The sequence below is a fragment of the Sorghum bicolor genome, chromosome 5 (genome assembly GCF_000003195.3).
Source record: "Sorghum bicolor cultivar BTx623 chromosome 5, Sorghum_bicolor_NCBIv3, whole genome shotgun sequence".
Lineage (NCBI taxonomy): Eukaryota > Viridiplantae > Streptophyta > Magnoliopsida > Poales > Poaceae > Sorghum > Sorghum bicolor.
The window spans coordinates 4,396,289-4,423,152 of NC_012874.2; the positions used below are offsets into that span (position 1 = coordinate 4,396,289).

Consider the following 26,864-nt stretch of genomic DNA (forward strand, 5'->3'; position numbering starts at 1 on the left):
GGCACGCATTGCTGGCCATATAGAGCTAATGCTCGCTTCAATGCGGTGCCGACAACAGATACAATTTTCTTTTTAATTTTTTTATGAACAACATAATAAACTAAAAAATCATTAAATGTGGCCCATACTACAACTTTTAGAAAGTTATTATAGAAGACTGTTGGAGAAGAACAAAAATTAAGGTTGCTATTTTTTTTGTTAACTTGCAAAATTGATTAGTTTAGCAAGTAAATTATACCAAGCTTGTGGAGATGCTTGCATGCCTACAAAACTAACTCGTGCAAAATTATGTTCAGGGCTAGTAGGGGTGTGACTACGACGACATTTTTACCTATGGGTAGGGATGAAAACGGATCAGATACGGACGGATATCACTCATATCATATTTGTTTTCATATTTCTGGTCGAATTCGGATTCGAATACGGATAATGTTAATCATGTCGGATAAGATACAATTGGATGTCGACATCATAAATATACGATTTAAGTATTCGGATACGGATACGGTATCGGATGTTGAATATTCGAACTCGGATACAGACAGATATGAACCCCTCTAAACGAATTCGGTCTCGAATACGGTCGGAAATATCCGTACCGTTTTTATCCCTACCTATGGGTATATGTAAACTACACCTTCCATTCCGATTATAGTTATAGGTACTTTCTTCATCATACATTAAACTTCTTTTAACTTTGGCTAAGTTTTAGGAAAAATGCATTAACATTTACGAGTTCACATAAATACACTATGGAGACATATTTCCATGAGAATTTAGTGAAACTGATTTGTGTTACATGCTATATTTTTCTACAAAATTTAGAACGGAGGAAATAGTAACTATTAGACTAAGGACGGTTCATTCCGGATTGACCATAGTACCTGTCGCTATAGGTTCACTAGCTAATCCCATTAATTCATTCAGACAATTCGAAACAATAACAGTACGTGTCAAATTCATATCACGCTTGATATTCATATATTTTCATTCTGCTTGTAGATAGTTTATAATTAGATTATTTCCATTATTTTATCAGAAAAAAGAACACTAGTGCCAACCATCACAAAGGACAAAAAAGCTCCTTTGAAAGTTTATTTATCTTTATCGTTAACACCATCCTTCAAAGAGCGTAGAAGTAAAATATTTTCAACTTTGATCAAATATATATAAGAGATTATTAAAATAAATAGTCCATAATGAATATCATTAGATGAATTATTGAATATATTTTTATAATAAGCTTATTTTAAAAAGATGTCGCTAATACTTTATACAAACCTAATCAAATGTAAGAAAGTTTTACCTATACAAAAGCATATGCAACTTTTCTTTAGACCGAGAGTGTAGATCCTCTGCAACCATTGGGTGGGTATTTAAAAGGAAGACATGACAAGCGACATGCCTATTGGGTAATGTCATCACTAGCAGTTCCGGTGGACTGAGATTCATTACTACATACCCTCACTCACATCATATCAACCTTTTTTTTCAATGGGATTCCATTTCGCACTTGTATGGATATGGATTGGTTCAATTCGCATTTTAGATAGAAGTCATGAGGAAGGTCGTCAGTGAAGTCAACATCGAGGGGCACCTTTGGTCTTTTCTTGTTCACCCAGCACCTCCTTCATCCATTATTGCCGTGCAACACTATTGCAACCACAAATTGATAATGACATGAACACAAAGTTACAATATGAATTATTAACTGTGCAAGTGCAACTTGTTTTCAATGATTTGGACCTTGTCTATACAAGATTCGGCTTCGATTGGAGACATGCATGTAGGAGAAATTCTAACTATATCTTCCTAGCAATTTCAAAGTCACTTTCAAAAGTGTTGAAGTCCATGTTAATTGATTGGATCAGTAGACGAATAGTTGACTATATTCCCTAAAGAAAAAAAAGATGAATATATCTTATATAAAATGTACCTAAATTTGACAAACTATTCTGCTCTTGTGAGTAGCTTGGATTCTGTGTCACTAAGTGACATCGCTAGCCGTCTCAAATTTGCTTCTATAGCGTAGTGGCTCACGTAGTCACATGTCACTAGTGATTCATGGATTTTGATCTCTTATAGCAAAAATGGTTTAGCAGTAATTTTCTATAAACATATATACTTGTTAATAAGCAAGTCAATTTTTTAAGAAACTTTTATTTCTTTGATCGATGCAAACACCAAGCAAATTATTGGCAAGCATATTCCATGACATATCCTGATCAGTGAAGTCCCATGCAAATTCCAAGGGAACTTGTTGCACGTGTGCAAATCACTAGCAATTTGTCACAATATATTACAAATTGTTTGAAAAAAGGCAAGAATGACCTAATAACACCAAGGTGCCCATATTCTATGTCATATGGCTTTGTGACTAACTTTAACTACAATACATATGTGTCATATGAAAGCAACTTCACACCTAATGCTCAACTTTTTGAGCCAGCAACGAAGTTCCGTGCCTTTTATTTTCTCCACTCCACATCAACAAGATACATGTTCCACACGTTCTCTGAATTCATGCACATTAGTTGTTAGTACAACCACATCATGATAAACAAACAGAAACATCAACATGTTGGCTACAACAATGGAAAACATAAAACAGAAAAAATTGATTATTATGACATTCCCTTCAATCTAAAAGTAGTGTGATATGAGACAAATTATGATTATTGACATTCCCTTCAATCTAACAGTAGTGTGGTATGAGACGTAGTGGAATGTTCAAAATTCTTTCTTGCTAGTTGCAACATACCTTTTTCTTTCTCGTGACTGCAAATTTGAATCTCTTTGATTATAGATCTAAGTGTGCGTGCATGTATGAGTGTACTCCCTCCAGCCACCCTCTCCTCCAAAAAAAATAATTCTAGGTTTGAGATAAGTCAAATGATCAAGTTTATGAAAAATAATATCAACACTTATATCTTAAAATAGATTTGCTATGAAAATATTTTCATAACTAATTTGATGATATTCATTCCGTATCTTAAATGTTAGTAACTTTTTGTATAGATTCGGTCAAACTTAAAATTGTTTGACATTTTGGGAAGTGAGGATTGCATTTTTCTATATGAGAACAGTTTGGTGAAGCTAGAACTCATGAAACCTGTTTTTTTTAAAAAAAAAAACCTCGTAAAATCGAAGCCATCTTTATCTAGAAACCGAAGCTAAAAACATGATTTTTTTTTGCTTTACTATGTTTAGAGGAGCTTAAACACTTGTCAAAGAGATGTTTTCTCTTGCCTCCTTTGCTCGAGCAGCAGGAAACGAGGAGGAACGGAACACAAAACTGTAGTAGGCTTCCCATTTCCCATTTGCTAGTGTGTGTGACCCTATCCACTTCGCTCCCTGTCCGGCCTCCTCCGTACACCGCGTCCACGAGCACATCCCACTGACTTTCCTGGCCCACAACGACGGGTCCACCGAGGACGGAGCCCACCGGAAAAACTCTCAGGAAGACCCCTGGAACTCGCAAACATTCCTGCCGTCCTACCCCGACCACCACAGCGCGTAGTACGCATTTTTACCATTATGCCCCCTGAGCCGCATCGTATTTCCAACACGAGTCCTTCTCCCCCTCCCAGTGCCCCCGCTGCCCGCACGATCCTTAAAGCTCCATTGCTCCCCTCGCCCCGCATCTCCTTCCATTTCGAGCACACACACACACACACACACACACACACACACACACTTCCTTGGTTCTACAGAGCGCGCGCCGCGGCGGGAGAAGCCCTAGCCCCCCCGGAGGAGGACGGTGCGCGCCTGCGCGGTGGCCCCAGCGATGGCGGCGGCGGCTGCGGCGGGGGATGGCGGTGGTGGTGGGCCTGAGGAGGGCGTCGGCGAGAGCTCGTCCCCGCCTCGCGACCCCGCGCCCGCGCCCTCGCCCTCGCCTGCTGCCTCTGGTGGGAGCGGTGGCGGCGGCCGCGGCGGGGGCCTCCGCGACATCTGCCGCGAGGTGTTCGAGCGACTCGTCAGCGATGGCCACGCGGCGGGCTCCGAGCTCCTCGCCCAGCTTGAGGCCCACTTCAATCGGCTCCCCATCAGGTGAGCCACTCGCAGACCCGCTCGTCTCGTCTCGTCTCGTCTCCACTGCCCCCAGCCCGTGGAAGCAGTTGCCTGCGCCCATCGGTGGAATGATTTGGGGGGTTGGAAAGGGTTCTCAAATGGTTGGGGGGAATCCCTGGAGTTTGTGGCCGGATTCACGAAGCCGCGTCAGTTCGTTGCTTAGGGACTCATCACGGTGTTCAACTTTATAGGATTTATGCCAGTGGAATACTATCACTGGGTCTATCGACCAGTCTTGTTCAGCTCTGCTCGGTGGACTTTGAACGAGCGGTTTTCTAGATTAAACTAGTGGCGAGCATTTGTTTATTTGACTTTGAATGGGTCTGTTCCCTTCTCTAAGGGGCGTGCTTCTCAATTGCTTGCAACTTCGCTAGTATATATGTCTGCTGTGGCTGTAGTCTTGTAATTTGATCATTGGATTGCCGTGGCTGTAGTCTTATAATTTGACTTTGGATTGCCGTGGCTGTAGTCTTGAGTTCTGGGATCAGCAGTGCCATTTTGTTTATTTGACACTGATGGGTGTGTTCCACACTCCCACTTCCAGGAAGAATATTTGGTTCCTTGGAAGCCGTCTTGTTACATCTTATTTTAGACATTTTAGTCTTGCAAGCTAATGTTTAAAAATTCGACTCGGTAGGGTCATCTATTATTTCATTGGTATCTCCATTACTTTGTTTAATGTTATTCTTCTACTTCATTACCATGTAGCTACAAGCTGGATGTGAATATTGACAAAGCAGAGGACGTGTTATTCCATCAGAAAGTTTTGGCGGAAGCGAAGGATCCTGATAGGCGTCCAGCGTTTGCTGTCCGTTTCCTCAGGGTAACTATTTTTTCTTCCTGCGTTATGTGTCGTATGGAGCTGGGTTTTGTTCACATTCAGCAAGCAGTTAAGGTCTGTGTAAAATTCTGGGTATTATGAGGAAACTGTCATTAGAAGGCACAGGAACAAACTAGTAGGCACAGGAACAAACTAGTACTAGACATCTTTCTTTTTTCTTCCCAAAAATTTTCCTTGAAAGCAATTTGAACCTGTGTATCAAGGCACAATAACCATTTTATGTAACAGTAAATCAATTTTGTCGAATAAACCATTTTGTGCTTATTCTTTCTTATTAATTGATGATGCCTGTTTATATCTGGTATCACCAGCAAAAAGTAGAGTTAATTATTGACATTAAAACTTTGATCAAAGCTTGAAGAGGTAAATGTGGACGAGACAACTAACTCTGATGCACATGAAGAAGGGGCTGATAATGATGAAGCTCTTTCTACCAGGTACTCATGCACAGTGCTAGTGTGGTGCTTTTGTAGTTTTGAGTCTTGAGTGACCTTGACGGATAAGTTGTGTGCTGTTTTCAACCCAGTATTTACTTCCAGACTGTTTGAAGATACAACCTATTGTTAGATTATGATCTGAGATATACAGTGTAGCAGCAGAACATGCATAAGAACAAAGGGGAAATAATATTCACAAATTAAACAAAATGGTAACTGTTGGTTGCTTTCCATAGTTTCCTTGGATTTGGTAAGTAATGTACTTGATGTTCCAGACTAATTGTAGAAATATGCTATTGATCTCACTATTTGGCTGGTGAGTTACTGAAGTTAGAATTGTTATTAGACGTTGGGATCATGAACCAACACACCATTCAACCATAGTTACTTAATGCAACTCTGGATTGACAGTAGCTATTTTATTTTACCACATAACTCCATGTGTTTTGTTTGCCTCCTTTTACATATCATGCTATATGTGAAATCATAGTGCTCCATGAGAATCCAATTCATTTTTATTTAGCTTATTTTTTTTTGCACACTAATTGGGCTGAGGCTTAACATGTTAACAGATTAAAATACAATTTTCTTATATATTATTGTTTCATAGGTGGAATGGAACAATAAACATGGTATACTACAGAGGTGCATGAGTGTATCACCTCACAGTTAACTCTTATCAAATTTAGAAACTACTTTTACTTGCACTAGTTTGCATTCACACCATGCACCCATACACACAGAACTGCCACCTTTTGGTCTAATAAAGTCCCAGTGCTCAAGCCTCTTATGATTGGACTAACCTTCTCTCTGGTTATCTGCATATTTCACAGGTCAAAGACATACACACACATTCATGAGATACTATTCTCCACTAAGGACAAACCCAAGCTCCTGAGTCAGGTCAGCAATACTACAGTTATGAATGGAAACCTAAAACATCTTTACTATTTACTACTCCCTCTGTTCCAAATTATAAGATGTTTTGGCTTTTCTAGATACATTGCTTTTACTATGTATCTAGATTAGTGTATATCTAAGTGCATAGCAAAAGCTACGTTTCTAGAAAAGTCAAAACATCTTATAGTTTATGGAGGGAGTAGTTTCTGTTTTAAAAAAAAACTTGTCTACGCCTTTAATGACATTAGCTGTCTCTTATTTATCTTATGTGTAAATGCTAACAATGATTGTTACTATGTGCGCCTTTTGATTTCCTGGGCATCACGGCGTATGTAACCATGTTTATCTTCTTGTTCTGACAGTTGTCTGCTTTGCTTTCTGACATCGGACTGAACATCAGGGAGGCACATGTGTTCTCAACAACAGATGGTTATTCTCTTGATGTTTTTGTTGTTGACGGTTGGCCCATCGAGGTAATTTTAGTTTCTTATTATGTTATGTGTCGAATTGCTTAGATGACAAAATTGTAGTGCTGGTGTATACTGATATCTTGTAATGTTTTACTTGATATTTTCTTTTGAACTAATGTGCTTGTGGTTATTTAGGAAACTTCAAGATTCTAAAGGATTTAGTCTTTGGATAAGTTTTAGGTTAATGCTGTTATGTGACGACTACTTTCCTCTATTGACATGGCAGTCAAATGGATCTCTAGAGTTGTCTTGCTTGAATGAGCGTGATGTCCTTATTGAGATGCACAGAAAAAAATTGATCCTATTTCGATGTGAACAATAATGATATATCACTACAATGTTTATCATTACAAAAGGGTATTGTTGTCCTATTTCTATGTGAACTGTTTTTTTTTCACTGCTCAAGATGATAATTCTGCTTCATGTGAGCAGGAAACTGATGGTTTGCATAAGGCACTAGAAGCATCAATTTTGAGGAATGAGGTATGCTGCATAATCCATTCACAGCTTTACGACGTTCTTGCTGTTCATTGGGACTCGATATATTCAATATGTACTGATCCTGCGATCATCCTGAAGCTAATATCATATTTCTGGATCTTTGTCAAATAAATAAGGGTTCATGGTCTGGCTCTGAATCCTCAGCTTCCGAAAGATCGCTGCCATTCCTAGCACAGGATTGTGAAACAGATATTGACACAAGACTTCTTAAGATTGTAAAGAAGGTTGCTTCTGGATCTTGTGGGGACATGTGAGTCACTGTTACACTTCTGAGTTTAGTGGCTGATTTTTCATATCTAGTAGTTTTTTCTTCATATGATGCATGTGCTCTTGTGTGAAGGTTTCTTGGGACCTACAGTGGTGAGGAGGTTGCTGTTAAAGTTCTTAATCCTGAGAATTTGAACCAAAATGCATGGAGTGAATTTAAGCAAGAAATCTACATGTTAAGGTATTCCACATTTCTATGAATAATTGTGTATCATTGTTTTTTTTATAACATTGAGGTTATCATTGTTGTGTGTGCTCTTGAAGTTGTACACCTGATTATATTGTGTTCAGAAATCGATCTCTAAAAATTGGCATAAGTAGGCATGCTTTTACCTCCACCAGCTTGTCTGTTGCAAGCACAAACAAAGATATACCTAAGCCTTCACCTTCCACACTTCTTTTCAGGGAAGTTGATCATCCGAATATTGTCCGATTCATTGGTTCATGCACAAAGCCACCTCAGTTTTACATAATTACAGGTGAGGCTTCATGCAAGCAAACGCAAAATTTTAGAAAGGATAACAACTGAATTTTCTTTTGCATCAGTAATCAGACTTCCAAAAGTATTTTGTACCATGACTTAAAGTGAGAAGAAGCTAATGTTGAAATACCATAGCCTTGCCTTGGGAAATTGTATTTTTCCTCTCTGATGGAGGTCGTGTTATTGTTTGCCCCTTTGAAGTATATATATGTCTTAGGGAGTTCATTTGAGGTAGTAGCTTTAACATCTGTTTTTTTTTTCTTGCAGAGTGCATGTCTAGAGGAAGTCTGTTTGATTTCTTGCACAATGAGCATAATGTGTTGGACCTCCCAATACTTCTGAAGTTCGCACTAGATGTATGCCGTGGGATGTCCTACTTGCATCAGAAAGGCATTATACACAGAGATTTAAAGTCTGCCAACCTTTTATTGGATAAAGATCATGTATGTACCCAATGATGATTATGTTCTTTCATTGGAGCTGAGTGTTTTGCAGGCAGTGTTTGTGGAAAATATTTGTGGACATGGATTATATTTTTTGTTTCTTTGCCCATATTATGGTCACGGATATGCATTTAAAAGTACTAAATATGTCAATATGAATCATTTTATGTTCATTTCTCCAGGTTGTTAAAGTAGCAGATTTTGGTCTAGCTCGTTTTCAGGATGGAGGGGGTGCTATGACTGCTGAAACTGGGACCTATAGATGGATGGCACCTGAGGTATTAGCTGCTGGAACAATTTTTCTTCTGTTAAAGCTAGCCAAAGCTCAAAATACAGTTTCTAATGTTTTCCTTTTATCTGTGCTGATGTTTTTTGAACTGGACTTATAATATGTTTGAAAGTGTATATTCACAGCGTGAATATTGTTGCTACCAATTGTATACACATGGATCAAATTAGTTGTTTAGAAAATTGTCATATTCATATAATTTCCAACTATTAATGTGGAAAAGAAATGGAAATCCTTTAATCACTTCCATTTTTCATGTGTAGGTTATAAATCATCAGCCCTATGACAACAAAGCAGATGTCTACAGTTTTGCTCTTGTACTTTGGGAGCTCATGACATCCAAGGTTTATACTTATCTCATATGGGATATTTACAGGCTTGCAGCTTATTCCAACAAAAAAAATTGAACAAAATTATCGGTTATCATTACCTGTGCTTTTGCCTTTAATGATGTTGTTTTTTCAATTTTCCAGATTCCATATAATACCATGAGCCCCCTCCAAGCAGCTGTTGGTGTGAGGCAGGTTGGTTCTTAGTTCTTACAATCTTGTGTAGCAGATCTTTTTTCTGTCCATACTCCATACACTTCCCCACCAAACACACCCTTAGAAGTTACTCTTCTTGAAGGGGGAGCAAGAGTTATTATTTGATTTCAATGCAGCCACAGCAGCTGTTTGAGAAATATACAGTTGTTAGAATAGAAACAGTATATTTTCAGATGTGTCAAGTATGTTGAACATTGTACTGACTGTACCAGGGATTACGGCCACAAGTTCCAGAAAATGCGCATCCCAGGCTCATAAGCTTGATGCAGAGATGTTGGGAAGCTATTCCGACTGACCGCCCTTCATTTGCGGAGATCATTCCTGAACTAGAGGATATTCGAGCACAAGCGCAGGTATCACCACAAAGCCCTCGCAGTCAAATTTGAAATGGATCCTACTCTGGTTGGTTCTAAGAACATGCCGTGCCTCACTGCTGTTAGCCTGTTACAGAGAACATCAGGGGAGACGAGCCAGAAACAGAAGGACGACGGCCCAGGCAGTAGTAAAGATTGATTGACCCTGTGCACATACATGTTGACAAGTTCTCTCGTCTGATCACTAACAGCTGAGAAAGTAGCATATCATCAGTTTTGATGCCAGAGAAAAGAATTTTTAATCAAGTTTTGTCTGCAACTCTTGGGGCCAACGGCCAAGCTCTTGGTATTATCCTTGCTTCACACTCTCAGGTCCCATTTTTCTTGCATAGGAGGAGGAATATCTTTGAGTTGCGGCTTGATATATGTGAATATTCCAATGAGAAATTTACTGCTGCTCGCCACGCAAAATAGCACGTTTGTCGGGGCTTGTGGGTTTGTTGAGTTTGCATATTGAGGTTTTCATGATTATGTCAGGTGTTACGGATGCCTGTAGGTGACTGGTTCTGGGAGCGAGGTGCCTCCATGCTAAGGTTCTCCTGACTTCCGGCAACCACGCCCACGATGATTGGTTCATATCAGTTGCATATTTCCTGCAAGAACAGGAGCGGTGCTATGCGCATCGGTGTTTACAGCAGCTAAAGAATTTTGTAACTCCTCTCGAGTCTCGATTGGAGTTGCCTTGATCTCGATGTGCAGATAAGCCTCAGGATGTCTAAACCTGACGACGATGAGTTCGTACATATGATGTTCTCGGTCTTCATTTTTCTCAATCAAAAAAGAAAATGGGATGAATAGGACTACAGGAGATACTGATTGTACCGAGGGCAAATTTGTTATTAGAGCATCTGCCTCCTAGTGTCCGTCAGTCGCACACCTGTACTTACTGATAAGGACAAAATGGAATCCTAGTCGTGCTGGCTGTTTTGGATTGGATAGGACACCACGAGCTGTTAAGCTTTGCATCAGCAGCAGCAGCATCTTCCTGAATAGTGCTCACGGCATAAGGAGGGGGGCCAGCATGGGAGAACAGAACACACACTGTTCCAGCATTGTTAACAACAATCACTTTGGACCAATTAGTTCTGCAATTTTTTTTTTGTTTTGGCAAGAGATGATTCTATGTTTTTTAGCATGAGTATTATACAACGACATCAATGATTTTATTTTCTCGACCCACGCTCCGGGGGTACCGAGATTCAAATTGGCGATCAACTGCATTTTTCTGATTGGAAAAATGAAGTTGTTAACATCATGTTGTCACTGGTAACATCAAAGTAGCCATCAGCATGACTGCATGCAGGGGTGCTCGCCGGCATGGGAGAACAGAACATACACTGTTCAAACATTGTTAACAACAATCATTTCGGACTAATTACTTGGTAAACTTTTTTTCTTGGCAAGAGATGATTCTATGATTTTTAGCATGACTATTACACAATGACATCAATGATTCGATTTTCTAGGCCCACCCTCTGGCCTCTGGGGTACTGAGATTCAAATTAGCGATCAACTACATTTTTTTCGAAGGTCACACGGGAGAGAGGATCTCCACCTGAACTTTATTGATCATAACCCGCCTTTAAGGTCTTTAAGGCATTGGATTTTACAAAACACAGTTTTTGTTTTCTTTGTATATAAAAGATTGATTACATTACATTACATTTTGAATCGTTGCATTCTCCGCTGTGAAAACCACTCCGTTCCTATGCTTCCAAAGTTGCCAGCAGCAGAGTGCAATGAGGGTGCCGAGGGAGTGTTTGGTTGGGGTGTTAAAAATTAATAGGTACTGTAGTATTTTTTTTGTTTTATTTTATAATTAGTATCTAATATTGACTAACTAGACTCAAAAGATTCGTCTCGTAAATTATTTTCTAGTTATTTTTTAAATTTTTATAAATAGTATATATTTAGTACTCTATACATATGTCTAAACATTCGATGTGATGGATCATAAAAAAAAATCACAAGTAACCAAACAGAGCCTAACACCAATGGTAACATCAAAGTAGCCATCAGCATGCCGGCAGGCACGACGTGTAATCTAGTACCTAGCAAAACGATAGTCTGCAACTTTATATAAAAACATCAACAGAACAGGTGCCCCCGTACTCGTCAGGCCTCATCAGCTGGTCGATCTTGTGTTGTCCACACTCCCTGCGTGTCCGGGCGTGTGGTGGCCGCAAGCGTTTTTCTGCGTCCCCGTACGTACTTTGCACCGTCCGTGCTCAGCTCTCTCTCTCTCACACACACACGGGGGCCATGGCCATGGCCACCGTTTCCAACGGCGACGACGACGGCAATAAGCTCACCGTCGTCGTCCTCGGCCCAGGCACCGCCGCCGCCGCCGCAGTTTCTGCCGGAACCAAGCCGCCGCCGCCGTCGGCGCGGCACGTGCAGTGGCTGCGCGCCGCGGTGCTGGGCGCGAGCGACGGCCTGGTGTCCACGGCGGCGCTCATGCTGGGCGTGGGCGCCGCGCGTCGTCCGGGAGGCGACGCCGACGCCGACGACCTGCGCGGGGTCCTCCTCGCGGGTCTCGCGGGCCTCGTCGCCGGCGCCTGCAGTATGGCCATCGGCGAGTACGTGTCCGTGCACGCGCAGCTGGACGTGGAGCTGGCCGAGCTCAAGCGCGCCGACGAGGAGTCGGCGGCGGCGGCGGGTGACGGAGACGGCGGAGCACCACTGGACCGTGCCGAAGGCCTGTCGAGACCGGGGCAGGCGGCGGCGGCCTCCGCGGTGTCGTTCGCGGCCGGGGCAGCCGTGCCGCTGCTCGCGGCGTGGTTCGTCACCACCGGGTACGGGGCGCGGGTGGCGGTGGTCGTGGCGACGGCGACCGCCACGCTGGCGGTGTTCGGCTGGCTTGGGGCCGTGCTGGGCCGGGCCCCCGGTGGACGGGCCGGGCTGAGAGCCGTGGTGGGAGGCCTGGTGGCTATGGGGGTCACGTATGGGCTCATGAAGCTCTGCAGGGTCCATGGAGTTTGATGGGGGAAATATCTATCACCACAACATGATCTATCACCACAACATGATCGCAGTGAGAATAGGATAGCAGGATTATTAACATGCGGATGTTATTGGTGTAATATAAGTGAATTATCCAACTCTTTCCATTGGCTTAAGATTTTTAGGTTGAACTAGTTAGCGTATACAACTCAATATATATGGAGGTCTTGAGTTCGAAGTTAGCGCAATTAAATTAAATATATAATTGTTGCTCGCTCCTATTTTATGTCCAAGAGAAGTGTTGGAATATAAGTAAATTACCCACAAGTTTTTTATTGAACTGATCGGTACATGCAACTCAATAATTATTCGATTATTAAAGTTTCGTTTCACTAAAATTTGGCTTATGTTGATGACGAAAAGTATCAACTCAATAGTTATCCGATTGTTAAAATTTATCTATGAAGCATAATCTATACATGGTGATTTAGCTTCTTGAAACAAGATATTTCAAAAGCTATTACAAGTCATCAAATTTCTAAAAGCTTAACCTCAATGTTTTCCAAAATAATACTACATATCGAATATGACTTCAGGTTGATGCATAATCTGCCGTAGCTCCGTAAATGAAAAAATAAATTACAAATAGTAAGTACCCCTCCGTCTTAGGATATAAGGCATGCACGTATTTCAAAATTCAAACTTTGCTATCTTTAACCAATAATTAGTCTACTAATATAAAAAATATAGTATAATCATAGTAACAGTAGATTTGCCTTTACAAATACTTTCTAATGATACTTGTGTTGTTGTTATAAATTATATATAATAATATAAATTAATAGTTAAAGTATGATATTAAAGTATGGTGGCATTAGATTTGCTTTTACAAACCTTGTTTGTTTGGCTGATAAGTCGTGACAGAAAGTATTGTTGACTGATTTATTGTGAGAGAAAAATACTGACAGATTAGGGTCATAAGCGAACAAGGCATAATAGCCTTTGTCGTGCGCAGAGCCGGTGCAGCTGACGACTGACAGCAGCGTCTTCTTCCTCATGTCGACCTCGACCAAGGCCTTGTTTAGATGTGAAAAAATTTCGAATTTTGCTACTGTAGCACTTTCGTTTGTTTGTGACAAATATTATCTAATCATGGACTAACTAGGATCAAAAGATTCGTCTCGTGATTTACAGCTAAACTATGCAATTAGTTTTTGTTTTCGTCTATATTTAATGCCTCATGCATATGCCGCAAGATTCGATGTGATGAGAAATCTTAAATTTTTTTTTGGTTTTTGGTTGAACTGAGCAAGGCCCAAGGCATAATTCCCCTCCAAGGTGTCAGGGTAAACTGACCCTGAAGCAGACGGCGCCAGGCGGGTTGTGTCCACGCTAGACGGGGCAGCACGGTTGCACACGCGGGAGGCCGCCCTTGCGCGCAGGTCACCCAGCAGCGCCCATAGTCGAGCACGGCCGGCGTCCTTGACCCACGCCATTGGCTCCTCGTCGTCGTCATCCGTGCTCAGTGTCAGGGTCCAGGTGGTCACCGTGAATGCGGAGCGGGACCGGCGCGGGCACGAGCCACGAGGTGGCCGCCGCAGCGCCGGTCTCGATGGTGACAAATAATAATAATAATAAACCTCACCGCCGTGCCGCCGCCGCCGTCGCCGGCGCAGCATATATAGGTTTCGGAACAGGAAATACTGGGTGTCCCTGGTGTGTGTGGCACTTCCACCAGGGCAGCCAGCCGCACACGTACCGGATGGGACGACACTCCTCCCTCCACCGACGACGATGCCGGCGCAGTAGTCGACCGACCCAGACCCAGCACAGGAACCGGCCGGCCGCCGACGGGGACGACGACCTGATCGAGGTGCCGGCACGGCAGTACCACATCGTGTCGACGAAGAACTTTGTCCTCCCGTTCCCTGCAGGCCCCCCGTCGAAGACATCGCGGGGTCAGCGTCGTTGGACGACCAATAACACCCCAGACCACGAGTGGGCTGGGCCGAGGGCGTCAGAACGAAACCAGGCTATAACGACCGATTGTTGGACTCTAATTTGTATTTTTAGCAACTGATCCTCGGAGGCTACAACAAAATATTTGTACCGACTAATAATCAGTCGATATAGAGAAACTTATAATGACAAATTGTTAGGCGTTAATATTACGTTTTCAGCGACCGTTGGTTCTGGTACAGCGGCGTCGTAGCTTCAAGAAATTAGTGTACAAAATCCTAGCTTAACCACAAAAAAAAAGGCTGTGTAGGCCCATAGTTTTTTCCTTTCGTAGAAGCTTCTGGCCCGGAAGGGTACATGTTCTAATTTGTAGTTGCCGAGCAGGGTCACCTCCTCCTGCTTTGGGCCGGTGTAGCGTGTCCTCGGACGTGCCTGTCGCTGCATCCGCGCTGTTGCATCAGGTTCAGGTTCAGCAGATCGACGGATCTGAATTATAGTGTTGACTGTTGACAGAATGCAATGGACTAATGGAGCATGCAGCAAGGACGTACGTACGTGGCCAGCATATATCTCTATGCAATTTTGACATTACAGACCTGTAATGTAATGTCATTGGATTAAATAATAGTTATTTTTGAATGGTGACCTTTTGGTCTTGCTAGCTTGAACTGTATGTGGAGTTCGATCAGTTGAGATGGCATGCATGACTCCAATTAAATGTGTTGTGCTAAGGGTTTTTTTTTTTTGTTTCTTTGCAGCTATCCTAGCAGAAACTCTATCAAAATTATTTGAAGTTCGTAATTTCTATTCAGATTGTTCTGCTTCCTTTTGTAGGTCTTCATCAATCTTTCACACACCTTAGTAGCCAATAATGTAGAATTCTTGAACATGATATGAGGAAGGAAAATGATGATGAAGAGTTGTAAAAAAATGGTATTACTGTTCCTCTCATGTTCATGAATTTTAATTTTTCATACAAGCGTGCATGTCGCACGTGGCATGGCTACTAGTATATACGTACAAAGTAACCGTACATAAATAGTCCCTGCAGGCATTCGTGCGTGGAGCAAGCAATGCAAGAGTAGCCACGCGTTAGTTGAAGCAGCTAAGTCACGGGGCAGATGAAACAAAAACGCAATCTGATGGAATCGTTGAAGATGATATGAACGACCACGCGTGATGCTTTGTTTCTATCCGTTTGTTAATCGATATGATCCAGCAGTCGCGCTCATCGTCGTTAACATATATAAAAATACTAGTACTAGCTGCTACTTGTTTATATGCAAGCACACACCAACTTTTTGATGAGCAACATATATGGGGAGAGATATAAACACACACACCTGCAGCATGCATATATATGGTGGAGTACGTTGGACAAATCACAATTCACACAATACAAATTAATTAATAACTATATATATACAGCGGCCAATTAATACAATATGCAACATGAATAATATATAAGAAATATATGGATCAACGTACAGCAAGCAATGCAATTTGCGATGCATGTAGCCGTCAATATATAGAGTCTTGCGTTGCACGCGACATATATTGTACTCAGTGGCAAGCAGGTCACGAAGCAGAGGTCCATGTCGACGAGGGATCAAGATCAATAGGTACTGTACTACTAGCTAGTAGTACCACTTATATTAAAGTACTAGTAATAAATAATTAAAATGTACCGTCATCGTTTCAGGTCAAACTCAGCGTCTCCAGCTTGTGGCAACCAACATGGACACAGTTCCTTCTCCCGGTTCCTACAGCTTCACACACACACACACACACACAGCATGCATGGTGATCGTTAATAATCTATATACTCTATCATTCGTTAATTATCTGGTGGATATGCATGGGGGCTCAGGATCGGAAGTAGTTAGGCAAGCTCACAGTTTCACTGAAATCCAAGGAACAACTTGCATTGGTCGATTTTAATTTGTTGCTGTCACTTGCTCTCTACTCTATATAGAGACATGCGTGTAGTAATGTACTAGTAGTTTAGTGATGTTTATGTCCGCTGGCTACAACTGTCATCATATATATGAGTGCAACATGGACGACATATACAATGTTTTTTTTCTTGAACTCGTATTATTGGGTTGCTTGTTAATTTGCGCGCGTTTTTTATTTTGATTTATGTGGCTGGAGACTGATCAATGGTCCACGGGTCAACAGGTCCCGGATATATCGGCCATGTCGGCAGGCAGTTGTACTGTGGGAGCTAGCTATAGCTATGTATGATGTGTTTGGTTTTTGGAACTACCCCATGCTTCTTGAGATAATACATGAGTTCATTGTTGGGGAAAAGCTGCATCCTTCCCCCTGGTAGCGCCGGAGGTTATCCTTCACCTGAGGAACCTCCGACGCCTGGAACGTCGGAGGATATCCTTCGACGGGAAATGCTAATGTTGACGACTCGTCTGGTCGTGCAAAGTGTGTGCAGGGACTGGAGCACCGGCGGAGGTCCGCGAGTGAGGAAAGGTTGGAACCTCCGACCCTCCCGGGTCCGAGGATGGCGGGAGAACGTAGCCAGGCCAAGGAACCTCCGACCGGACCAGGCCAAGGAGGAACTCCCGGGGTGGCCGGGTGAAGCAACCTCCGACCAGCCGGGCTGCGGAACCTCCGACACCAAAGCGTCGGAGGATCCGCAATTGGGCGGAGGATCCGAGCCTCCGACCTGCTGAGGCCCCAGTCAAAGGATGAACGAAGGGTTCGCAGTGTGAGATTACGCGGGTGTATTGGGGTCAGTAGACTGCGATGAAAGAATATGCTGGAATATTCCCCCACCGTCACGGGGCATTTATGTAAATGTCGTTGGGTCGGTTTCCGGGCCCTATATAAGGGGCGTGATGCCGCCATTAATAAGGAGGAGAGCATTCACTGTATTCACCTACTGTTGAGCCTATTGCCGGTTGGAGCTCAGACCTCTCACGGCACCGAGTGAGAAGGTTCACCATTCATCGTACTGCTGGGGAGTGTGGAGAGCACCTTCCCAACATTGGCGCCCACCGTGGGGCTCGAACTTTAACCTGCGATGGCTGGAAAGAGAACAAGCACCACAAGACCTCGGGGAGAGCCCTCCAGGAGAGGAAGGCCAAGGAGGGCCGTGCGGAGCACGTACGCGACCGTGGAGGGAGAAGGTTCTGAGGGCGAGCAGCCAGAGAACGAGCAGCCGGAAACACGCCAGGAACCTCCTCCCGCCGCAGACCCGGCGCAACCCTCGGCCACGCAAGAGCTCCAGCAGCTGCAAGCGCAATTGCGGAACCTTCAGCAAGAGCGAGACCGGATCGCTGCTGCCTACGCCGCCAGCCAAGAGGCAGCGGTAGCCGCGACGCAAGCGGCCGAGATCAGGCAGCAGCTTTCACTCCTGCAGGCAGAAATCCTTAGCATGCAACCTCCAGCTCAGCCGACAATTCAGCCCGCTGTTCTGAACAGCGCCGGCCCAACATTAGACGTGCAACCGACGAACTACGGCGGCATGCTGCGGGGCACGTTGGACCTTCGTTCCCCTCTGTCCGAAGGATTGCAGACCTCGCCTTGGCCAACAGCCTACAAACCAATCACGCTCCCTAAATTCAGCGGAAAGGCCGATCCGCGCCAATTCCTGATGAGTTTCGAGGCAGCCGTGGCCTCAGCTGGAGGGAACGAGACTGTAATGGCAAAATCCTTCGTGATCGCAGCCGAGGGAGATGCCTTGGCATGGTATTCGATGCTGAGACCCGGGTCGATCTATTCATGGGAGAACCTTCGAGACAAGATTTTAGCGAATTTCCAGGGATTCGCAGTTGAATCACTAACCTCCACGGACCTATTCCAGTGTCGCCAGAGTCAGGGAGAGGCACTGCGGGATTACTTCCAAAGGTTCGTGCAGACCAAGGCGAGAGCACCCGGCGTGCCGGAGGAGGTTGCCATTGAAGCGGCCATCAAGGGTCTTCGCATAGGGCCCTTCGCGGCTCATTTGGCCAGAGAAAAGCCAGCATCCATGCACGAGCTGTACCACGAGTTTGAGAAGTATTGCAGGTCAGACAACGACTACCGCAAAAGGTTGGAAGACCAAAACTCTCAGAAGAGGCAGAGCAATGATAGAAACTCACAGAAAAAGAACCTCAGCCAGGATGGACGCCGGCCACAGCAAGAGGCTGGTGGACAGATGATGAATATCGAGCAACCGAAAAATGACATGCCGGAAAATAACCGTCCACCAGCGGAAGCTCGAAGCTCGGGACGCATACCCAATCACGCCGGAAGAGGGGGTCGAAATGCGGGATGGCGGAAAAATCAAAGTCAGCGACCACGGAAACAGTATTGTTTCTTCCATGGAGAAGAGAAGGGTCACTCCACTAGAGATTGCCCAGATGCAAAAGAAACTCAGGAGAGGATCAAGAGCAGGTCAGCTCCGCAACCTCCGATACCAGTTGCTCAGCCTCGGGAAGTAAATCACACATTCCCTCAAACCTTCTACCATTCATATGTCGGAGGTTCAAGCCAGCAGCACCCAGCTCCACTTCAGCCCAGCGCGCTAGCCTCCGCTTACTATCCCAGCTTCCTACCAGCTTGGCGCCCAGCCCAGCAAACCGCGGACCACAACCTTCCACCAAACTATGTTCCTCCACGACCTCCACATATCACGTACATCGAAACCCCGCAACCCCACCAGCAGTCACTACCTCCTCCCCCAAACCAGCTACAGCTACTCCAAGCCCCACCACCACCAAAAACCGAACCCCACCCTGATAATCAGATCGGCCCTCATACACCCCTGCCCACAATTGGAATGATCTTACCAATAGCTGGGGGGTCCTCAATGGAGTTCCAGACAAAGAAACAGAAGAAGGATCACCTCAGGCTCGTCAACAACGTTGCAGTTCAAGGGCCAGTGAGATGCACTGATTGGTCCAGAACCCCAATAACCTTCACCGAGGAAGACCTAAGATTGGAAAGCTACCCTCACACAGACGCCTTGGTCATAACAACAAATGTTGCGGGTTGGGGAGTAAGCAGGATCTTAGTGGATTCAGGGAGTTCCGCAGACATAATATTTGCTGGAACCTTCGACCAAATGAGGCTCAGCAGAAGCCAACTCCAACCTTCGGAGTCACCTTTGATCGGGTTCGGAGGAAAGCAGATACATGCTCTGGGAAAGGTCGCATTGCCCGTATCCTTCGGCACAACAGAGAACGCAAGAACAGAGTACGTCACCTTCGATGTGGTAGACTTGCACTACCCATATAATGCCATATTCGGGCGAGGATTCTTGAACAAGTTCAATGCGGCCGCTCATATGGGATACCTGTGCATGAAAATCCCGGCTCTGCACGGAGTGATAACGGTTCACGGAAGTCAAAAGGAGGCAAGGAACATAGAGAAAGCAATCTACAAGTCCTTCCGGAACATAAACTCCGTAGACTCTACGCAACATGAAGCTTCCCAGCCACCAGACATGCCAAGGGGGAAAACAGACCTGGCTGATCAGGAGGAAACGAAGTGTATCCCTCTGCAGGAAGCTGTTCCAGATAAGAAGGTCACCATCTCCGCCACCCTTAGTAGAGAGGAGGAACTCGAATTGCTAGACGTATTGCAAAAGAACCAAGATATCTTCGCTTGGAGCGCCGCTGACCTACAAGGAGTCAGCAGAGACATAATAGAGCATTCGCTGGACATTGATCCGAGAATGAGGCCGAAGAAGCAGAGACAGAGAAAAATGTCTGAAGAAAGAACCTTAGCCGCAAAGGCAGAGGTACAAAGACTCCTGGACGCAAAGGTCATTAGAGAAGTCATATACCCGGAATGGTTGGCAAATGTGATCTTGGTCCCCAAGAAAAATGGCAAAATGAGAATGTGCATAGATTTTACGGATCTTAACAAGGCTTGTGTCAAAGACTCCTTCCCCTTGCCAAGGATAGATACCTCTGTGGACAAAGCAGCTGGTTGTCAGAGATTCTCACTGCTGGACTGTTTCTCTGGTTACCACCAAATTTGGCTCAAAAAAGAAGACGAAGGAAAGGCAAGCTTCACAACCCCATTCGGCACATATTGCTATACCAGAATGCCAGAAGGTCTCAAAAACGCTGGAGCAACCTTCTCCAGAATGATGGGGAAGGTTCTAGGAAGTCAGCTACAGAGAAACATCATAGCCTACGTCGACGATGTTGTCGTCATGAGCAAGCGCAAGGAAGATCATATCAAGGACCTACAGGAAACCTTCGTCAATCTTAGATCTGCCGGGCTGAAACTTAACCCGGAGAAGTGTGTGTTCGGGGTCAGCAAGGGAAAAATGCTGGGATATATCATCAGTTCTGAAGGAATTAGAGCTAACCCAGACAAAACAAAAGCAATCATGTCAATGGCAGAACCTTCAAACAAGAAAGAAGTGCAAAGGCTGACTGGCCGAATAGCCGCCCTCAACAGATTCATCTCGAGATCGGCAGAACGAAGCCTCCCATTCTTCAAAGTGCTGAGAGGAGAAGGTAAAACAGAATGGGGTCCGGAACAATCAGAGGCCTTCAGGCATCTCAAAAATTACATTGCAACCAACCTGGTGGTGACAGTGCCTGAGCCGGACACCCCACTACTACTGTATGTGGCTGCCTCCAATCACGCTGTCAGTGGTGTCCTGGTGCACGAGACAGGCGACAGTAAGGGAACGGTGCAAAGACCCGTCTACTACGTATCTGAAGCTCTATCAGGAGCAAAGCTGAACTACACGGAGATAGAAAAAATCGCATACGCGGTCCTGTGTGCATCAAGGAAGCTCAAGCATTACTTCCAAAGCCATGAGATTAAAGTGCCCACTTCACAGCCACTGGGTGATATCCTTAGAAACAAAGAGGCTTCCGGACGTATAGGAAAATGGGCGGCCGAACTATCACAGTTTGATATCACCTATGTCCCCAGAACCTCCATCAAATCTCAAGCCCTGGCTGACTTCATGGCAGATTGGACACCTTCGGACAAAAACGAGGAGAAGGTAGTCGACCAGCCGTGGACGCTGTATACAGATGGCGCCTGGGGCCAAGCGGGAGCAGGAGCAGCAGCCGTCCTAATCACACCATCTGGACTCAAACTAAAGTTTGCTGTACGACTCGAATTCAAAGCAACAAACAACATAGCCGAGTATGAAGGTCTCATCCTCGGGCTGAACAAAGCTAAGGCTTCGGGAGCAAAAACCCTACTCATCAAAACAGACTCCCAGGTGGTGGCAGGGCAAGTGGAGAAGGAATACCTAGCACACAACCCGGAGCTGGCAAGGTATCTGGCCGTCGTAAGAGGCCTGGAGAGAAGGTTCAAGGGATTCACTCTGCAGTACATTCCAAGAACCGAAAACTACGAAGCAGACGAGCTAGCGAAGGCAGCAGCCAACAACACCCCCTTGCCAGAGGGAACCTTCCACCAGATTGTTACAACACCCGCAACCGAATCGTTGCCAAAAGCCTTTCGCTCAGTCCTGCTGACAGAAAGCGAAGATTGGAGGCAGGCAATAGCTGATTGCCTCAAAGGCAAGACAGCTATAGATGACGAAGCAACATCCAAGAGGATGGAGGCAAGAGCAAGGAATTACACCTCCATTGACGGGATCCTGTACAAGAAAGGCGTGGTCCAACCTTTGCTGAGATGCATATCACAAGGCGAGGGCAGAGAACTCCTACAAGAGATACACTCAGGGATGTGCGGGTCTCACATTGGACCCCGCGCATTGTCTGCTAAAGCACTAAGACAAGGTTTCTACTGGCCAACTCACATTAAAGACGCTGAAGAAATAGTGAAAACATGCAAAGCCTGCCAAACCTTCTCACCAATTCAGTCAGGACCTTCAGCACCAACTCAACTCATACCAGCTTCATGGCCGTTGCAGAGATGGGGAATGGACCTGGTAGGACCAATGCCAACTGCCCAGGGGGGAAACAAATTCGCAGTCGTGGCCATCGAATACTTCACAAAATGGATCGAAGCTAAGCCACTGACAACCATAACCTCTGAAACAATCAGGAAATTTTTCTGGCAGAACATAGTCTGCAGATTCGGAGTCCCACGCTTGCTCACAGTTGACAACGGGAAGCAGTTTGATTCAGACAGGTTCAAGGAATTCTGCCATCACATAGGAACCAAAATTGCTTTCGCGTCTGTTTATCACCCAGAGTCAAACGGGGCCGTAGAGAGAGCAAACAGAACAATATTCTCCGCAATCTCCAAGACCTTACTCAACCTACGCAAGGGGAAATGGGTTGAAGAACTACCAAGAGTTGTATGGTCACATAACACAACAGTTTCAAGAACAACTGGATTTACTCCATTCAAGCTCTTGTATGGGGAAGAGGCAATGTTGCCCGAAGAAATCAAACACCAAAGCCTGCGTTCCATGAAGCAGCAGTTGGCTGAAGATGAAGAGTACTGCAAGGAAACCTTAGAATCAATAAGACTTGAGGCAGTGGAGAACATTACAAGGTATCAACGAGAAACCAAGAATTGGAGAGACCGCAAGGTAGTACGAAAAGACATACAAAACGGGGACCTGGTGCTCAGGAAAAAAGGAGATCACCCAAACGCTGGTAAATTGCAACCCAAGTGGGAAGGACCTTACACAGCAATACAAGCGGGAAGGTCGGGATCCTTCTACCTGAAAGACCTCGAAGGAAGAACCTCCACCCACACGTGGAACGTCGACAACCTACGTAGATTTTACATTTGAGTGTAAGGATGACCCCTGCAAAATAAGCGGCGGCATCCACATCCCTAAATACGCTTGTTTTCTTTTTCTCTACTTTTTCGCATTCCAAGGTCTGCACTCTTTTCCTCACAGGGGTACTCCTACCAGGAGGTGAGGTTTTTAACGAGGCAGAACCTATGTAAAAACCTCTGAAATATAAAGAGGAATCCACCCCAGATCCAAATCCCAAAAAGTCGAAAAACAGCCAGCAACGAGGCTGTAGCATTCGACAAAACATCACGTGATCACAAGGACCCTCCGCAGCTTTCATTCAACAGCTCAGAAAGCTCGGAACGTCCTCAAAGGTGAAAAAACACCAAATCCTTAGCAAAAGACCTAGCCAAGAGCCGGGCAGCAAGGATAACACGGCCAAAAAGTGAAAAAGTCCTGTCCTTCTCAGGCATCACAACATGGCCAGAAGGAGCAAAACCTTCAAACCTGACAAAGACCTGAGGAGAATCAGGCATCAGGAACCATATTATTTTCGCCAAAAGGCAGCGGAGGTTTAACATTCACAGGACAGACCCCAACGAAATTCACATAACCTTCACCAAAATAAGGTCGAAGGTATCCTGCTACTCTAAGCAGACCCCCAACAAACAAAGTGTGAAATTAAAACGAAACTACAATAACCCTCGGTCAGATACAGCAAAACCAACTACCACAACAACCATCAATAACCCGATAATAAATTTTGACCTAACGGAGTACATAAAATAAATGCATGAAAGCCTATAAAACCAGGCTCACCCTACCACCACCCTCAATCAGGATCAGCATACAAAGACCCGAGCATCGAGTGCAAACCTAGCAGTCAAAAAGCAAAATCCTAGGCCACCATGGAAGCAGGAGTTAGCCTCACAACACCAACAAAAGTTTGTATCGCACGAAGCTTCGTAATACTAGAACTACGGCGTTGTGATGAACATCGACCACAAAGTCGTGTACAGCCACAACAGAAACAATGGAAGTCAGACTCAGAGGTCTCTGAAGGGTATCGCACGAAGTCTCGTAACATCCCTTCAGAACCTCCGACTTAGACAGCCGAAGGTTCTCCTCGACAACACTCCATGGGAGTCGAGCAAAGAGAAAAAATAGCACAATTCAGCGAAGGATCCTTCGCGCCAAAAAAGTCGAAGGTTATAAGGCCAAGAAGCAGCGATCCTCCGCGCAAGAAAAAATCAACAACTCCTTCGCAACATCAAGCATCAAGAACAAGCAAGCCACAGCAACACAAAGATCCTTAGGATCAACACCACCGTGACGTTGCAATATACAAATGCTGTAGCGCGAAGGTTGTAATAAAAATGAGATCGAAGGTTGTAGCAAACTTTAAAACTTTATTATCGATGAAGAAATCATTACAAAAGTTCGTTTACAAAAAATGAATAAAATCATCCTTCGACCCATAAAAAGTCGAAGGTTACAGGTAGCTTGTACAAGTTCAACTTACAAATCCTCCTTCAACTAAACAACCGAAGGATCTAGGAGTCACGTACAAATTACAGCGCGAAGGTTGTCAAAATTAAAAGGTGCGAAGACCATGTAGTAAAAATGTCTGATCTTTATTAACCGTATACAATGTACATAACACAAGCTTACAACAAAAAATGAGAAACATCCTCCGACCGTAAAACGCCGAAGGTTCTAAGACCCTCGCACAATTCTAACATACGAATCTGGAAAAAGCCTAAGATCATCACAGTAATCACGAACAAGGAAATCAACTAAGTCATCTATACTACGCGTAGGATACTTATGGCGCCACCAGTCAATTAGATAACCCCTCGCGTACAAATCTCCACGCTTGAACGTCACCGGGGTAACGTAACTTCCTTCGACAAAGTTCGAAGGAAGATCTTCCAATGGAGCGGAACTCACAACCTGCGCAGAAAATAACAACTTCAAAGCCAACACAAACGAAGGGTAAAACTAAAAAGCCAAACGAAGCTTTCGAACCTCCGGAAAACCTTGAAGAAAAGGCTCAGCAACATCCTCAGAAGCCTCCGCCACCCAGCGTACCCTATCCCTCTCACCAAAGATGCGAAGGATAGGATATGGCAACTACATAAACACATCAAATCATGTCAAAAAATATAAGCAAAACCTACGATAAACGAAAAGAAAAACAAAAACATCCACCTAAGCCGGAGGCCATGAACCTCGGCGCGCAAGCGACTGGATAAATCCAGATCCTTCGCCATCAATATCATATCCAACAAACTCGAACATATCCACCAATCTCATGTTAGGGAAGGCAACTCGCCAATACTCCCACAATTCGCCAGAAACATAAATCCCTTTGTAAAAAAACGAAAGGGGAGTAATGAAACGATCCTGCGCAGGTCCTCCGCCAGAGACCTGCGCAGGATCAAAGTGTAAAACAAAGGCTTATCTGAAAACAACTCAATATATTATATTTTCAACAGTCTTTACAAAATAAAACACAACCTCCGGCCTTACTTACAAAAAAGCGTCACATGCTTGGACGCAAAAAAGACTAAGAAAAACCTAAAAACTAAAAAGCCTCACACCTGAGGCGGAGGAGGAGCAGAAGCCTCGGGCGTCTCTGAAACCTTGGCACCAGATCCCTCCGGAGCTTTGGCACCAGTATCACGAGCCTCCGCTTCAGGCTGGGTCGGAGGACACGCCTCCCTCGGTGGACGCGAAGGACCGGTCTTGACAACCTTAGCCTTCTTCTTCGCAATCTCCTACAAAATACCCATCTTAAGTAACATTGCAAAGCAGCGAAGCAAAATACAAAAAGAAATAACCAAATAATACAAACCTCAGCTCGACGATCCTCCGCCATTTTCTTCGCCTCATCCCGCCCAAACCTAATCCAGAACGAACTGATAAAGTTCCGGACAGATTTGCGCAGGGAAGGGGTCCCTTCGCCAACGTCCTCCGCCGCGGCAAATTCCTCCTTGGCGACTCCCTCCGCGTGAGAGCAACCTCCGCGGCGCAAAAGCCTAGCGAAGGAGCTAACCGCAGCCAAAGCCCCAAAATCAACAGCACCTCCGACAAAGTCGGGGAGCATGCGGATATGAGACTTCAGCCACGCGAGGGCAGCCCCAACATCGCCGCCGGGCGGAGGAGCAGAGGTGCTTCCCCCAAACTTCGCAAGCGAGTCGGCATAGAGCCCGACAATAGCTGCAGCCTCCGCTTCCGCCTTCTGTATGCGAGTCTGCAGCTCAGCTGCAGACGTCCGCTCAGCGTCAAGCTCTTTGCGAAGGCGTTCAGCAATGTCCTCCGCCTTCTCAGCTCGCTGCAGGGCTACGTCCCTAACTCTCCCCGCCTCAGCAACACTTGTGCGGAGGACCGCCACCGAAGCTTCGGCATCCTCTTTCTCCTTCTTCAGAGCCTCCGACCCAGCCTTGTAGTCATCCCTCTCCTTTTTCAGGGAGTCAACCTCCCTCCTGACGGAGGAAAACTCCTTAACCTCCTCCGACAGACGAGCCTTCTCAGCCTCCAAGGTCTCGTTCTCCTTCTTCAGAGCACCAATCGCCTCATCACGGCAGATAACCTCCCGGGAGCAACGCTCCTCTAAGGCGGCAGCCATGTGATGACCCTGCTCAAAAATAAATAGTTACAACAAACCTCCGAGTGAAAAACCGCGAAGGAAGATACAAC

The 26,864-nt window shown here is 44.9% G+C and overlaps 2 protein-coding genes across 5 annotated transcripts; both read left to right on the forward strand.

The window, feature by feature from the left end:
• Window positions 3,572-10,757, forward strand: LOC8070666 (serine/threonine-protein kinase STY46). 4 transcript variants are annotated; one of them, XR_002453412.1, is made up of 16 exons: window positions 3,579-4,050; window positions 4,780-4,894; window positions 5,267-5,349; window positions 6,183-6,252; window positions 6,612-6,722; window positions 7,152-7,202; window positions 7,337-7,470; window positions 7,561-7,668; window positions 7,893-7,966; window positions 8,236-8,411; window positions 8,594-8,689; window positions 8,964-9,044; window positions 9,174-9,224; window positions 9,458-9,598; window positions 9,696-9,905; window positions 10,097-10,757. XR_002453412.1 is itself a non-coding variant. In XM_021461357.1 (15 exons), exons 1-15 carry the CDS (start codon window positions 3,788-3,790, stop codon window positions 9,746-9,748), a joined length of 1,617 nt encoding a protein of 538 aa, XP_021317032.1. In that variant the 5' UTR covers window positions 3,572-3,787; the 3' UTR covers window positions 9,749-10,710. The 4 variants fall into 4 exon arrangements, 2 of the variants coding, with proteins under 2 accessions (XP_021317032.1, XP_021317031.1); XR_002453413.1 differs by having other exon boundaries at window positions 10,116-10,757; XM_021461357.1 differs by having other exon boundaries at window positions 3,572-4,050; window positions 9,686-10,710.
• LOC8070667 (vacuolar iron transporter homolog 4) lies at window positions 11,882-12,797 on the forward strand. The gene has a single exon (XM_002448994.2). The coding sequence runs from the start codon at window positions 11,882-11,884 to the stop codon at window positions 12,599-12,601; it is 720 nt and encodes a 239-aa protein (XP_002449039.1). The 3' UTR covers window positions 12,602-12,797.

Coding starts and splice junctions, on each gene's coding strand:
- LOC8070666 (XM_021461357.1), top strand. CDS start 3,788: ATGGCGGCGGCGGCTGCGGCGGGGGATGGCGGTGGTGGTGGGCCTGAG. Junction 4,051..4,779: donor TTCAATCGGCTCCCCATCAG/GTGAGCCACTCG, acceptor ATTACCATGTAG/CTACAAGCTGGATGTGAATA. Junction 7,967..8,235: donor TCAGTTTTACATAATTACAG/GTGAGGCTTCAT, acceptor TTTTTCTTGCAG/AGTGCATGTCTAGAGGAAGT.
- LOC8070667 (XM_002448994.2), top strand. CDS start 11,882: ATGGCCATGGCCACCGTTTCCAACGGCGACGACGACGGCAATAAGCTC.